The sequence below is a fragment of the Podarcis cretensis genome, assembly GCF_951804945.1.
Source record: "Podarcis cretensis genome assembly, chromosome: 13".
In the NCBI taxonomy this organism is placed as follows: domain Eukaryota; kingdom Metazoa; phylum Chordata; class Lepidosauria; order Squamata; family Lacertidae; genus Podarcis; species Podarcis cretensis.
In genome coordinates, this window is record NC_137182.1 from 17,025,225 (window position 1) to 17,038,436 (window position 13,212).

The following is a 13,212-nucleotide window of genomic DNA, read 5'->3' on the forward strand; positions in this document are numbered from 1 at the left end:
TCCTGGCTGTTGATTACGTGATGAGATATTTGTGGGCGTGTGGCGGCTGGACCACAAGGCCCCGTGCCAGAAATACTTGCCAGTTTTGTGTGTAATATGATGGGGAAACTTTTTTAAAAAGCAAAGTATTGGCTGGCTCAAGCCAATACGTCACCACTTTTCCCCGCTCCCACAGCTGCCTCAGCGTTTATCCCGTGTTCCTAGACAGCAGCTATGGCTACGGAGCTGTTTTGCTTACCTCTGACAAGCGTTTCCAAAAATGGCAATATTTTCCCCGCCAGGCCTCGGGGTCTGTTTATTGAAGAGATGTGGCAATTAGCAAAGGAGCTGTCTCCCGCCTCTCACCAAAAGTCAGGTCCCCTGAGGTGCAAAACTTGTTAGTAGAGTAACTTCCTCACATGTTGTCTTAATTTAGGAAATGAAAGTTTCCTCCCTGGCTCCCTAAGGCCCTCTGTCTTCTTGTCTGCCTTATTTGAAGAAAAAAACACACGCCCTCCTTTTGCATCTCTCTCTTCTGCACAGAAATACATTTGCACATATTTTTCTTACCTCAGGCTACAAAGACACTATACATTTCAAGTATAGTGGGAGAATCATGGGAACTGTAGTTTCCCGTACCTCTCTCAGGGACATAATTCCCACCAACTTTTAATAAACTACAGTTCCCATGATTCTTTTTGGGGGTTTTTTAAGTGAGCCACTCTCTCCCAGCTGCTCACACACTCACCCCGATTATCCTCATCTGCAAAATGGGTGCAATAATATTGCCCTGTCTTAAAGATGACAAGGTCACACATGTGAAATGCTTCAAAGGCTACATAAGTGCGAAGTATTTCTTATTATTACAAAGAAAAATGTTTCACACATTGTTGGGTTCCTGCCCTTCACTTTAAAATTAAAGGTGGGGGAGACAGTCTGGAGGAGAAAGGGCAGTCCCATTCCTCATTGCTAGCCAGCAGTAGCAGGCAACCCCAGGAAGGAATTGTTGTGGGTAGCCAATTTTGTTCTTATCTGTCCAGCCACTGGGCAAGGAAACTATACAAGAATAACTGGCAGTTTCAGTTAACAGAAAAATGGCTAGGCAGTTGGAACACATTTGGTTTTACTTGTGTCTTCCTCACTGGGCTCTTTTTTCTCTCTGGAAAAGGTTGTGTTTAAAGATCCCCCTACCTGACCCCAAGACCAACCTTCCTGGGCTCAGCTCAGTGGCAATCACATGTGTGTGACTGAGTTTCATGGTTGAGTTGGGCTTTTGAAACTGGATCTCCACTGTCCTAATCAGGGTCGTCTTTAGCACATGCGCCGCCGGGGTGCAAAGATCCACCCAGCACCCCCAAATTTAGTTTAGCCCCCAAATTAACTCTTATTATGCTTATGTCAGACTTTTTTTAAAAAATGATTTCTCTGAATGAATTTGAACTGTAAGTGGTGAAATTAAAATGCAATTTGCAACGTTTTACTCGGGGGTCAGCGGCACCTTTGACACGAGTGATATCATGCTGCCTCCTGCCACAGCTCAATACAATACGTAACATAATATTTTGATGTAAGAGTTAATTTCATGTGCACGGCGCCATTGAGCATGACAAGCACCACTATTGAGTCTGACAAGCACCGCCGCTAGCACGGCGCATCTTTGGTAAATGAGCACACAAAGTCGAAAGTCCTTTAGTGAAACAGTAGGTAATACCTAGGTATATATGTATTTTGTTTTTCCTAGCTTGATCAGAATTATTATTTCATAACAGGTTGATAGTTAAGAGCTTAGGCGGCTTCAGTGGCGGGCGCCTGGTGCCCCCCAGAATTCAGTGCCCGGGTGCCCCACACCCCTGGTCCTAATCTAACACCACACTATAATGTATGTCATTTCCCTCCCCTATAATTCCCTGGATGCATACTCAAAGTGACGCAATGCAGATTAGTCGCAGTGGACCATTTCGCACCTATGAAGCCATAGTTTCAAACAAACAAACTGTGGTTTGATGTGCGCCAGCAGTGTGTTGGTGCACCACTGCTCAAAAGTTCCCACAATGCTCTTCCCACACTCCGGTTTGCTAAAGTGTCATGGGCAAAACAAGCCAGAGACTGGCTTGTTGACACCGCCTGCACCCTGTGATTATTGCTCACGGCTACTTTTGGAGAAAACAAACCACAAGCCTGGTTCGGACAGTGTGAGCAAGCTAGGCTCTGGATTGTTTTGTTTGTTAGTCAGTTGTAGCAGGATTGGGGTAAGAATGCTATGGCAGCTTTTTGTGCAGAGTGCACTAAGCACACTGCTCAGGCACCCTAAATCATAGTTTGTTTTAAGGTATAGTTAACACAATGTGAAGGGATGTGGGTGGCGCTGTGGGTTAAACCACAGAGCCTAGGACTTGCCGATCAGAAGGTCGGCAGTTCGAATCCCCGCGACGGGGTGAGCTCCCGTTGCTCGGTCCCTGCTCCTGCCAACCTAGCAGTTCAAAAGCATGTCAAAGTGCAAGTAGATCAATAGGTACCACTCCGGCGGGAAGGTAAACGGCATTTCCATGCACTGCTCTGCTTTGCCAGAAGCAGCTTAGTCATGCTGGCCACATGACCCGGAAGCTGTATGCCGGCTCCCTCGGCCAATAAAGCAAGATGAGTGCCGCAACCCCAGAGTCGGCCATGACTGGACCTAATGGTCAGGCGTCCCTTAACCTTTGCCTTTAACACAATGTGGGAACTGGGCCTTCATACCCAGTATCAGGCTGTGTGAACTATACCTTTAAAGCACATTTGAAACCCATCCTAAAGAAAATCTGGGCACTGTGGTTTGTTAAATGTTGCTGGGACTTGCAAATCTCTGCACCCTTAAGAAATCACAGTGCCCAGAATTATTTAAGGGAAATAAGGTGTTTCAAATTAGCTTTCCTGTTATGTACTGAAGCTCTCACCCTGGGCCAACAGGGGGATACTGTAGATAGTTATGCAAATAAGGGATCGAAAGTGACATTCAGTGATTGGATAGTTTTAGAAAGTTGTTACAGTAACGTTGTACTGGAGCTCTATATAAGCAGGCTGACTGAACCCTTCAGTTCAGTTCTGTCCTGGCCTGTGAATAAACAAGAGCTGTTTGAAGAATCACTGTGTCATCTGATATGTTCACCCACAACTTCACATTTCCCACCTCATCAGTGCTTGCTGATAAGGATATCAGGCTGTATGGGGTTGATTTCCTGTGACAATTGGAAAGAACTCCTGGAAACTGCTTCTCAAGGCTCTTCTAAGAAGGTCAAAATTTCTGTCTTATCCTGGGGATTCCCCTAAGGACTGTCAGTTGGGAAGAGTTTTAGTGACCCAGCAAACGTGTCACCTTTCTAGCTGTCGAAATGGGTGGATAAAAATCTTGGGGAGGGAAATGCGGTCAGTCTTTTGATGACATTCACACTTCCTACAAAATGTGTGGTTTTAACTGTTTTTGGAACAGTGCCATTCAGAGGAGGCGTGCTCCTGCATTCTGTATCTTTACACTAAGGGTTTTTTAATTATTATAATAATAATAATTTAAAAGCATACAAGAAAACGGCTTCCTTTCAGAAGATGCAGACATGCCATGCGTAATCACAACCCCTTTGCCTTTATAGGCTTAAGGGACAAAACCAAAACCCAAACAACATATTTTTGTTTAGCTTGGGGAAATGGTAAGCTTCAAATATACCAAGGTGTGCTAACCAATTGTGGCAATCAAAGTCTCAGTTTAGCCCCAATCTATAACAGAAAAAAAAATAGATATGGGTTTTTTCTCTCCTGGATGAACCACCAAAATATCTCGAGGAGTCATGTTGATCCTTTGTTTGCATTCCATTTCCTTGCCCTTCCTCCCATGGCCTCTCTGCTGCTGCTGCCGAATCACCCTTATTCCTTTTTTGGTTCTCTTTTTTTCCCCCTCTTGCAGTGCTCCTGCCCCCAGCATGCCTGGAGGAAACGATAAGTTAGAGGGCTGCTTATTTCGTTTTCCGGGCATCTTGTGCAATCGGAGTGACACCAGATTGCCCTGTATAGGCTTGAGGGGCTTATGAGTTCCACGAAAGCCGGATTTCCCGGCAGGGTTAATGGGGCCAGTTTTCAAAATGTTTGCCAGAAAACAAGGCTACCACATGTTCATGATTCATATGGATTGCTCCTATTTTGAGAGTCCCGTTCCATATAACTGGAACCCTTACTAAGGACAGAGGTTGTCCATGGTTTTTTTTGTGAAGGCTGAATTGCTCGTCTAAATAACTTTCAGCCAATGCTGCTGTCTTCCGCTTTAGGGAGATGTGTTTTGAGAATTAAAAGGCACCCGAAGCAGTTTTTACTTGCCCCAAGGTTGGTTTAAAAGTTTTATAAGTTGTTGGTTTTTTTAGAATACAGTGCACATAATTATTTTACTAGCTGTATGTGCTCCCAGTGTATGTCTACCTACAAAGATCGGTTTTAAACCTAGACACCATCTTAAAAAGCAGAGACATCACCTTGCCGACAAAGGTCCGTATAGTTAAAGCTATGGTTTTCCCAGTAGTGATGTATGGAAGTGAGAGCTGGACCATAAAGAAAGCTAATCGCCGAAGAATGGATGCTTTTGAATTATGGTGCTGGAGGAGACTCTTGAGAGTCCCATGGACTGCAAGAAGATCAAACCTCTCCATTCTTAAGGAAATCAGCCCTGAGTGCTCACTGGAAGGACAGATCCTGAAGCTGAGGCTCCAATACTTTGGCCACCTCATGAGAAGAGAAGACTCCCTGGAAAAGATGTTGGGAAAGATGGAGGGCACAAGGAGAAGGGGACGACAGAGGACGAGATGGTTGGGCAGTGTTCTCGAAGCTACCAGCATGAGTTTGACCAAAGTGCGGGAGGCGGTGGAGGCGTGCTCTGGTCCATGTGGTCACAAAGAGTCGGACAAGAACAACAACAACTGACATAGTTTCTCCCATAGAAAGTGGCACTTGTCGTTTAGTGTGAGTGTTGAGAATTATCTACTGGAGTCGCATTGCCTTCACCCCAGCTAGAGTTTTCAGAGCTTTCTTAGCTGTTAAACCAGTTTTAAAGCTGCAGTCTTATTTAAGTCCCTTTGGTAGGACTTAAACTTCCCAGTAAGCATGGCTAGGATCTGGCTGCAAATCTGGAATGCAGCAAACTGAAGTGCTGTGTCGTTTCAGGGATAATTAGTCTTTAGAGACCTATTTTTCAAGCCTGTATTTAATAAGTAAAATCTTTTTTTAAAAGGCAACTAGACAGCCACAAGAAAAGTTGATCAGAAATAGGCCCAAGTCCAAGACATAAAAGCGTAATAGAACATCAAACATTAATAGTAAGAATCTGATCCAATATGGAAGTCACAATAACTTTAAGAGAAGCAACTTATATCAAACGAAGCAACATTCAGCAATCCATCAGAATCTAACCAGTATAATTAAACATTAGCAAATTAAACAGTTCAACCATGATAAAGAATTACCAATCTATAATCATTAAAAGCAACAACAAATCACAATGCATAAAATAACACACAACATACAAAACCATGTAAAAGGATCAAATTGAGAAACAAAAACGTGCAACTTATAAAACTTTTTTTTAAAAAAAACAACAACAACATCCCTGAACTCCTCTCTTCCCAGCTCCTGCTGCTGTTCTTAACATCATAGTCTGGGAAGGGCTAGTTGGGGCAAGACAGGTAGAAATACAATTACCTGATGAGGAACACAAAGTCTCTCTCTGCCATACGTCCGGATTTTCCTGGACACTCCAGTATTTCCAGCTATGTCCAGAAAATTCCAGATGTATGGCAACCCTACTTTAAACCGTTTTGGCTTCCCCCAAAGACTCCTGGGAACTGTAGTTTAAGAGTGCTGAGAGTTGTTAGGAGACCCCAATTTTGCCCACAGAACTACAATTCCCAGAGTTCCCTGAGGTTGACTGTTAAACCACTCTGGAAGCGGACTTTGTGAGGGCAATGAAGGGGGTCTTCTAACAGCTCCTGGCATCCTTGACAAACTTGGGCCTGTAACTCTTTCTCAGCCTACACTTACCTCACATGTAGGAGCATGTAGCCCCTGCCCCCTAGGATTTTTGCTTTTCTTACTGAAATTCTTTTTTCCTTCCTTCTAAATTCCTTGGATGTTTTCTTTGAACAGGGACCTCCAAATTTGGTGGCAGCTCCGTTTACAAAGTTGGGAGGCTAAATTTGTACGGTCCTGTATGCTCCTTGGAAACGGGCAGGATTCAAAAGGCGATGTAATTTGAAAAAATGAATTGAAACAAAACAAAATCAGAAGCCTTCCCTTTCTTTGCAGCGTCATTTCTTGCTGTTTTCCCCTTTTAAAGCCATTCTTCATTTTATTTATTTATTTTACAGTTTTATAACCCGCCCACACCCTTTCATGCTGATCAGAAGGTCGGTGGTTCGAATCCCCGCAACGGAGTGAGCTCCCGTTGCTCTGTCCCAGCTCCTGCCAACCTAGCAGTTCGAAAGCACACCAGTGCAAGTAGATAAATAGGTACTGCTCCGGCGGGAAGTAAACGGCATTTCCGTGCACTCTGGTTTCTGTCACAGTGTCCCGTTGCTCCAGAAGCGGTTTAGGCCTGCTGGCCACATGACCCGGAAAGCTGTCTGCACAAACACCAGCTCCCTCGGCCTGAAGCGAGATGAGCGCCGCAACCCCACAGTCGCCTTTGACTGGACTTAAGCATCCAGGGGTCCTTTAACTTTTTACCTTTTTTACCATATACATTCACAACCAGGATGGCAGGAGCTGGGGCAGGGGAATGGGAGCTCACTCTGTCATGGGGATTCGAACCGCTGACCTTCTGATCAGCAAGCCCAAGAGGCTCAGTGGTTTAGACGACAGCGCCACCTGCATCAGCATCACACTGGCACAAAGCCCATTTTGACTGGATTACTGTTTCTCTGAGAACTCTCTCTTTCTCTTACGGCTGGCCTTTCTCCCTCCAACAGGGCATGCCGCCTGGATTTTCCCGCTGCGACTCGAAGGACAACCTCATTAAAAATGGCTGTATGAAAAACTTGATCGAGTATCCAGTCAGCAGCACTGAAATCCTGGAGGATAGGCAGCTCAGTGACAAAGGATCAGGAAGCGACATCACTCAGATGACTCCACAGAAGATCAGGCTCCACCTGCGGCCAGGTAAGCTGAGATACACTATTCGGTTATTGCAGTTTTAGCACATCGGTGAGCTTTTCCCAGAGGACTTCAGGGTGGCTATTATTAAAACTTCATCCCATACATAGATGACAGAGATCAGCCACAGCGCAATGGATGCTCAAGACATATCCAGAGTTTCAAGCCATGGGGAAGAAGAGAGTTTGGGTCAGCTTATGTCTGTCTGTCTGTCTGTCTTTCTTTCTTTTGTATATAATTTTTATTGAATTTTTTGTTTTACAATTTAAAGTCCTCATTTTTACAACCTTAAGATATCAATGACTTCCCTTCTCTTCTTTCTGTGGTTCATTTTACATATCCCTGCATATTTTACAAAAGCTATACCATCCAGTATTCCAATTATTACACCCATCAAAACTTGTTCACACTGCTGAATTTATCTTAATGCTGCCAGCCTTTTCAGCTGTGCAGTTATTTCTCATATATTCAATGGACGTTTTCCAATCTTCTTTAAATGTATGTTCTTCTTGTTCTCTTATTCTATATGTTAAGTCTGCAAGCTGCACGTATTCTGTCAACTTAAGTCGCCATTCTTCTTTGGTTGGGACCTCGCTCGTTTTCCGTTTTTGGGCTAACGAAACACGGGCATATATAAATAACCCATGAATCATGGGGATTTCAGTCTGAATTATCCCCAACAGAAAGCACTCTGGGTTGTTGTTTTTTTTTGGGGGGGGGAGGAGTACTTTTAAACATTTTTTTCACTTCATTATGGATCATTTCCCAATACCCTTTCACAAGTCCACCACACATGGGTCAGCTTATGTCAATATGGGCCTATGTCAGCATAACAGGGATAATTACTCAAGTATGTGGAAGGAAAGGACCTGGGTGGCGCTGTGGGTTAAACCACAGAGCCTAGGGCTTGCCAATCAGAATGTCGGTGGTTCGAATCCCCGCGACGGGGTGAGCTCCCGTTGCTCGGTCCCTGCTCCTGCCAACCTAGCAGTCTGAAAGCACGTCAAAGTGCAAGTAGATAAATAGGTACCACTCCGGCGGGAAGGTAAATGGCATTTCCATGCGCTGCTCTGGTTCACCAGAAGCCGCTTAGTCATGCTGGCCACATGACCTGGAAGCTGTTCACTGGCTCCCTCGGCCAATAAAGCAAGATGGGCGCCACAACCCCAGAGTCGGTCACGACTGGACCTAATGGTCAGGGGTCCCTTTACCTTTTTTTTATGTGGAAGGAAGAATGGTGAGCCGGAGTCTTCCAGGGGGAAATGGCCCCACCTCACACTTTCTCCACATTTTGACATTTCAGATGACTCCCAAACATTCACGGTGCAAGTGCGACAGGTGGAGGACTACCCTGTGGACATCTACTACCTGATGGACTTGTCCAATTCCATGAAGGATGACCTCCGCAACATACAGAACCTGGGTACCAGGCTAGCCATAGAAATGCGCAAAGTGACCAGCAACCTGAGGATTGGCTTTGGAGCCTTTGTGGACAAACCCATGCCTCCTTACATGTACATTTCCCCTCCGGAAGCCATCAAAAACCCATGCTATGAGTAAGTTCTCTGAGCGACCCTCTGATAAATGTTCATAATCTAGAGTTTGGAAGGGTTGCCAGTTTTGTGCAGTATTCCCGTTCCACCTTTGCTTTGAGGCATGGTCAACCTAATGAAGGTCCTCTCTTAACCTCATTTTGAAAATCAGGTGAGCTGTGGGAATGTGTGCTCCCATCCCTAGCTTATTCAGTAGAGCCATGAGACACTTAATCTCAGGGTTGTGGTTTTGAGCACCGCCTTGGGCAAAAGATTCCCGCATTGCAGGAATGGGCTAGATGTCCCTTCCAGCTCTACAACTCTATGATCCCACAGCAAATCAGTCCCTCCGTTGCCTTTACTGCAGTTAAGAGATACGCCAGCCCCAACATTAACTGTTGCTAAGGCTAAATACCTGAAGGAGCGTTTCCACCATTCAGCCCAGACACTGAGGTCCAGCTCCGATGACCTTCTGGCGGTTCCCTCACTGCGAGAAGTGAGGTTACAGTGATCCAGCCAGAAGGCCTTCTCAGTAGTGGCGCCCCTCCTGTGGAACGCCCTCCCATCAGATGTCAAGGAAATAAACAACTATCTGACTTTTAGAAGACATTTGAAGGCAGCCCTGCTTAGGGAAGTTTTTAGTATGTGGTGTTTTATCGTGTTTTTAATATTCTGCTGGGGGCTTCCCAGAGTGGCTTGGGAAACCCAGCCACATGGACGGGCTAATAATAATAATATTAATAATAATTATTATTATTATTATTATTATTATTTAGCGTTGAAAGTGAAAGTGTATACTTGATTCTGACCAAACCAAGCCTCCTGATGTATATTTTAAAATGCAAATGCAAATCATTTCCCTGTAGCTCCTGGGCCAGGGCCGTCCTGTGTGTTCTATGGGGCAAGGGCATTCTGAGCCCCCACCAGCCCCCTGTGCCTAGCAAAGGGGAGTAAGGGACAGTCATGAAAATTACAGAAGGAATTTAGTATTTATTATTATTACTATTACTATTACTATTACTATTATTTTATTACATGCACACTGTTGGGAGATGGGTTAGGAAGCCTTTTTTATGTGTCTCAGCTCAAGAAAAAGTGACTGAAATGCATAATAAGAGAGCCCCCTCCCCCCGCCTTGGGATCAGTGGCTATGCTAGTTTTAATCAAGCCTCCAGGGCCCTGGTTGCCTGCCCAAAGTGACTTCCTTTTTTGCTGCCTTCCTCCAGCTTGAAGCCCCCAGATAACCGCTGCCTGCCAATGTTCGGATACAAGCATGTCCTGGCGCTCACAGATGAGGTAAAGCGTTTCAACGAGGAGGTGAAGAAGCAGAGTGTGTCGAGGAACCGGGATGCGCCGGAAGGCGGGTTCGATGCCATCATCCAAGCAGTCGTCTGTGATGTAAGAGCCCCCCCTTGCCGTGGGTCAAAAAGGATTACTACTACTACTTCTTATTAAGTTTATATACTGCCCTATACCCGGAGGTGTCGGGGCAGTTCAGAGAAAAGATCACAACATATATAATCAGAATAAAAACAACAACCCAATAACAGCCCCACCCCCAAGGAAAGAGCCATATTTTTAAAGGGTATAGGAAGTAAAACAGATCAACCAAAGGCCTGGCTAAAAAGGAACATTTTTGCCTGGTGCCTAAAGGTGTACAGTGGTTCCTCAGGTTAAGAACTTAATTCGTTCTGGAGATCTGTTCTTAACCTGAAACTGTTCTTAACCTGAAGCACCACTTCAGCTAATGGGGTCTCCTGCTGCCACTGTGCCGCCGGAGCACGATTTCTGTTCTCATCCTGAAGCAAAGTTCTTAACCTGAGGTAATATTTCTGGGTTAGCAGAGTCTGTAACCTGAAGTGTATGTATCCCGAGGTACCACTGTATAATGAAGGCACCAGACGAGCCTCTCTGGGGAGACCAATCCACAGACAGGGAGCCACTGCAGAGAAGGCCCCGTTCTCGTGTTCCCACCCTCCGGACCTATCAAGGAGGAGGATTGAGAACAACTTCTTAGTGGATTGCATATGCCTGATGTTTGTTAGAGTGTTAGCTGGATCTCCCAACTCAGACCCCTTTCCTTCCTCTTCCTGCTTTTGAAATTAGGATGTGGGTTGGATGGCAGTTGTGGGCCAAGGGTTCCAGGTTCTCCATCTGGGCTTTAAAGAGATAGCCTGGGCCAGGAAAGTCAAACTCCTCAAAGTCTGTGATCTTCTCAAAGTATAAAAAGACTGGCTTTGATCTACTCCTTTTTTTTAATCGCTAAGGTACGCAATGCCGATTGCTATACAGTGGTACCTTGCGTTACATATGCTTCAGGGTACATACGCTTCAGGTTACAGACTCCGCTAACCCAGAAATATTACCTCGGGTTAAGAACTTTGCTTCAGGATGAGAAGACAAATCGTGCTCCGGCGGCACAGTGGCAGCAGGAGACCCCATTAGCTGAAGTGGTGATTCAGGTTAAGAACAGTTTCAAGTTAAGAACAGACTTCCAGAACAAATTAAGTTCTTAACCCGAGGTACCACTGTACTGCCTTCCACAATCGACCTGGGACACCCCTGAGATCAACCTATTGGACATCCCTCGCTTAGGCTAATTGATGTAGAGCAGTGGTTCCCAGTTGGTGGTCTGTGGACCCTAGGGTCCCACCTGGGGGGAGGTCTGTGTCACCATTCCCATAACAAAAACTACCATGTTGTTGTTTAGTCGTGTCCGACTCTTTGTGACCCCATGGACCAGAGCACACCAGGCACTCCTGTCTTCCACTGCCTCCCGCACTTTGGTCAAACTCAGGCTGGTAGCTTCGAGAACACTGTCCAACCATCTCGTCCTCTGTCGTCCCCTTCTCCCTGTGCCCTCCATCTTTCCCAACATCAGGGTCTTTTCCAGGGAGTCTTCTCTTCTCATGAGATGGCCAAAGTATTGGAGCCTCAGCTTCAGGATCTGTCCTTCCAGTGAGCACTCAGGGCTGATTTCCTTCAGAATGGATAGGTTTGATCTTCTTGCAGTCCACGGGACTCTCAAGAGTCTCCTCCAGCACCATAATTCAAAAGCATCCATTCTTCGGCGATCAGCCTTCTTTATGGTCCAGCTCTCACTTCCATACATCACTAAATGTTCAAAAGCAGGGGGTCTGTGGCTTGACTTTTGAAAAACACGGGAACCGCAGTGCTTAATTAATCGGGAACCACTGATGTAGAAGAGTATATTCCTTTGTAGGGCTTGCTTGTGTTTGTGTCTGTCACGATGGAGACTGCAGCGCCATTTTTATTTTGCTTCAGGACAAGATTGGCTGGAGACCCGATGCCTCCCATTTGCTGGTCTTTACTACAGACGCCAAGACTCACATTGCTTTAGATGGGAGACTGGCAGGGATTGTGACGCCCAACGACGGACAGTGCCACATGGGAAGCAACAATTTATATGACGCTTCCACCACACTGGTAAGGCTGGGTGGCTGCAGCCACAAGGCCAGGATTGCAACCGCTACAGGTCATTCTGTTGTGTGATAGATGGTTTCAAAAGGGGATAGTAGGCAAATCCTAGGATATTGGAGTACAGTAGTGCCCCGCAAGACGAACGCCTCGCAAGACGGAAAACCCGCTAGACGAAAGGGTTTTCCGTTTTGGAGACGCTTCGCAAAACGAATTTCCCTATGGGCTTGCTTTGCAAGACGAAAATGTCTTGCGAGTTCCTGCGGTTTTTCCCCCCTTCCCCCCCCCCTTTTTCTAAGCCGTTAAGCCGCTTATCAGCTGATCCGCTGATAAGCCGCCTAACAGCTGATCGCTAAAAGCCGCTAAACCGCTAATAGCGCTAATCCGCTAAGCTGTCAATGGGCTTGCTTCACAAGACGAAAAAACCGCTATACGAAGAGCCTCACGGAACGGATTAATTTCGTCTTGCGAGGCACCACTGTATATATTACCCCCCGAGGACCAGAGACAATGTGCCTTGGAATTCAAGTTGCCAGAGAAGTGCATCTGGTTGGCCACCATAGGAAATAGGATGTTAGACTAGTTAGGCCTTTGGTCTGAACCAGGAGGGCTGCTCTTAAGGTTCAGAACATATTTTGCATTCCATATTTATATTTTCAGTTTTTTTGTGAGGTAAAACCCCAGAGGCCAAAAGACCACCTGTATAAGAGCCTTGATGTCTGTGTGGTTTCAACCCATCATCTGGGTTCAATTTTTTTTTCTTTTTAAATAATTTTTAGTAGATTTTTTAAAATAATTTTTTATACATATAAAACATAGCATTTTAAAATATTAAAATAAAGTTCTTTCAAATCCTTAGACCTCCTTTCCTCCCTCCCTCTTTAAGCTTAAATTTACCGCATCTGTCTTTAACTATTATATAACCATATTTATCATTAAAGCAATTCCACATTAGAAGTGTGCTATTTCTTGGTTACACTACATGTAACAGCATGTGAGAAAGAGAGGGAGATGTGCTGAGATCTGGCATTAGGTAGGTATGCAGGAAATAAATAAGATTTGTGATGGCACTAACTTTGTTATGATGGTCACATATTTTATT

The 13,212-nt window shown here is 45.2% G+C and overlaps 1 protein-coding gene across 1 annotated transcript in view; it reads left to right on the forward strand.

The window, feature by feature from the left end:
* The window catches only part of ITGB3 (integrin subunit beta 3), a 57,605-nt gene that overhangs the window by 22,859 nt on the left and 21,534 nt on the right, over positions 1-13,212 (forward strand). Inside the window, exons 3-6 of the mRNA XM_079949473.1 lie at positions 6,957-7,146; positions 8,444-8,696; positions 9,899-10,070; positions 11,958-12,119. Coding sequence (XP_079805599.1) covers positions 6,957-7,146; positions 8,444-8,696; positions 9,899-10,070; positions 11,958-12,119 — 777 coding nt within the window. The remainder of the gene's footprint in view (positions 1-6,956; positions 7,147-8,443; positions 8,697-9,898; positions 10,071-11,957; positions 12,120-13,212) is intronic.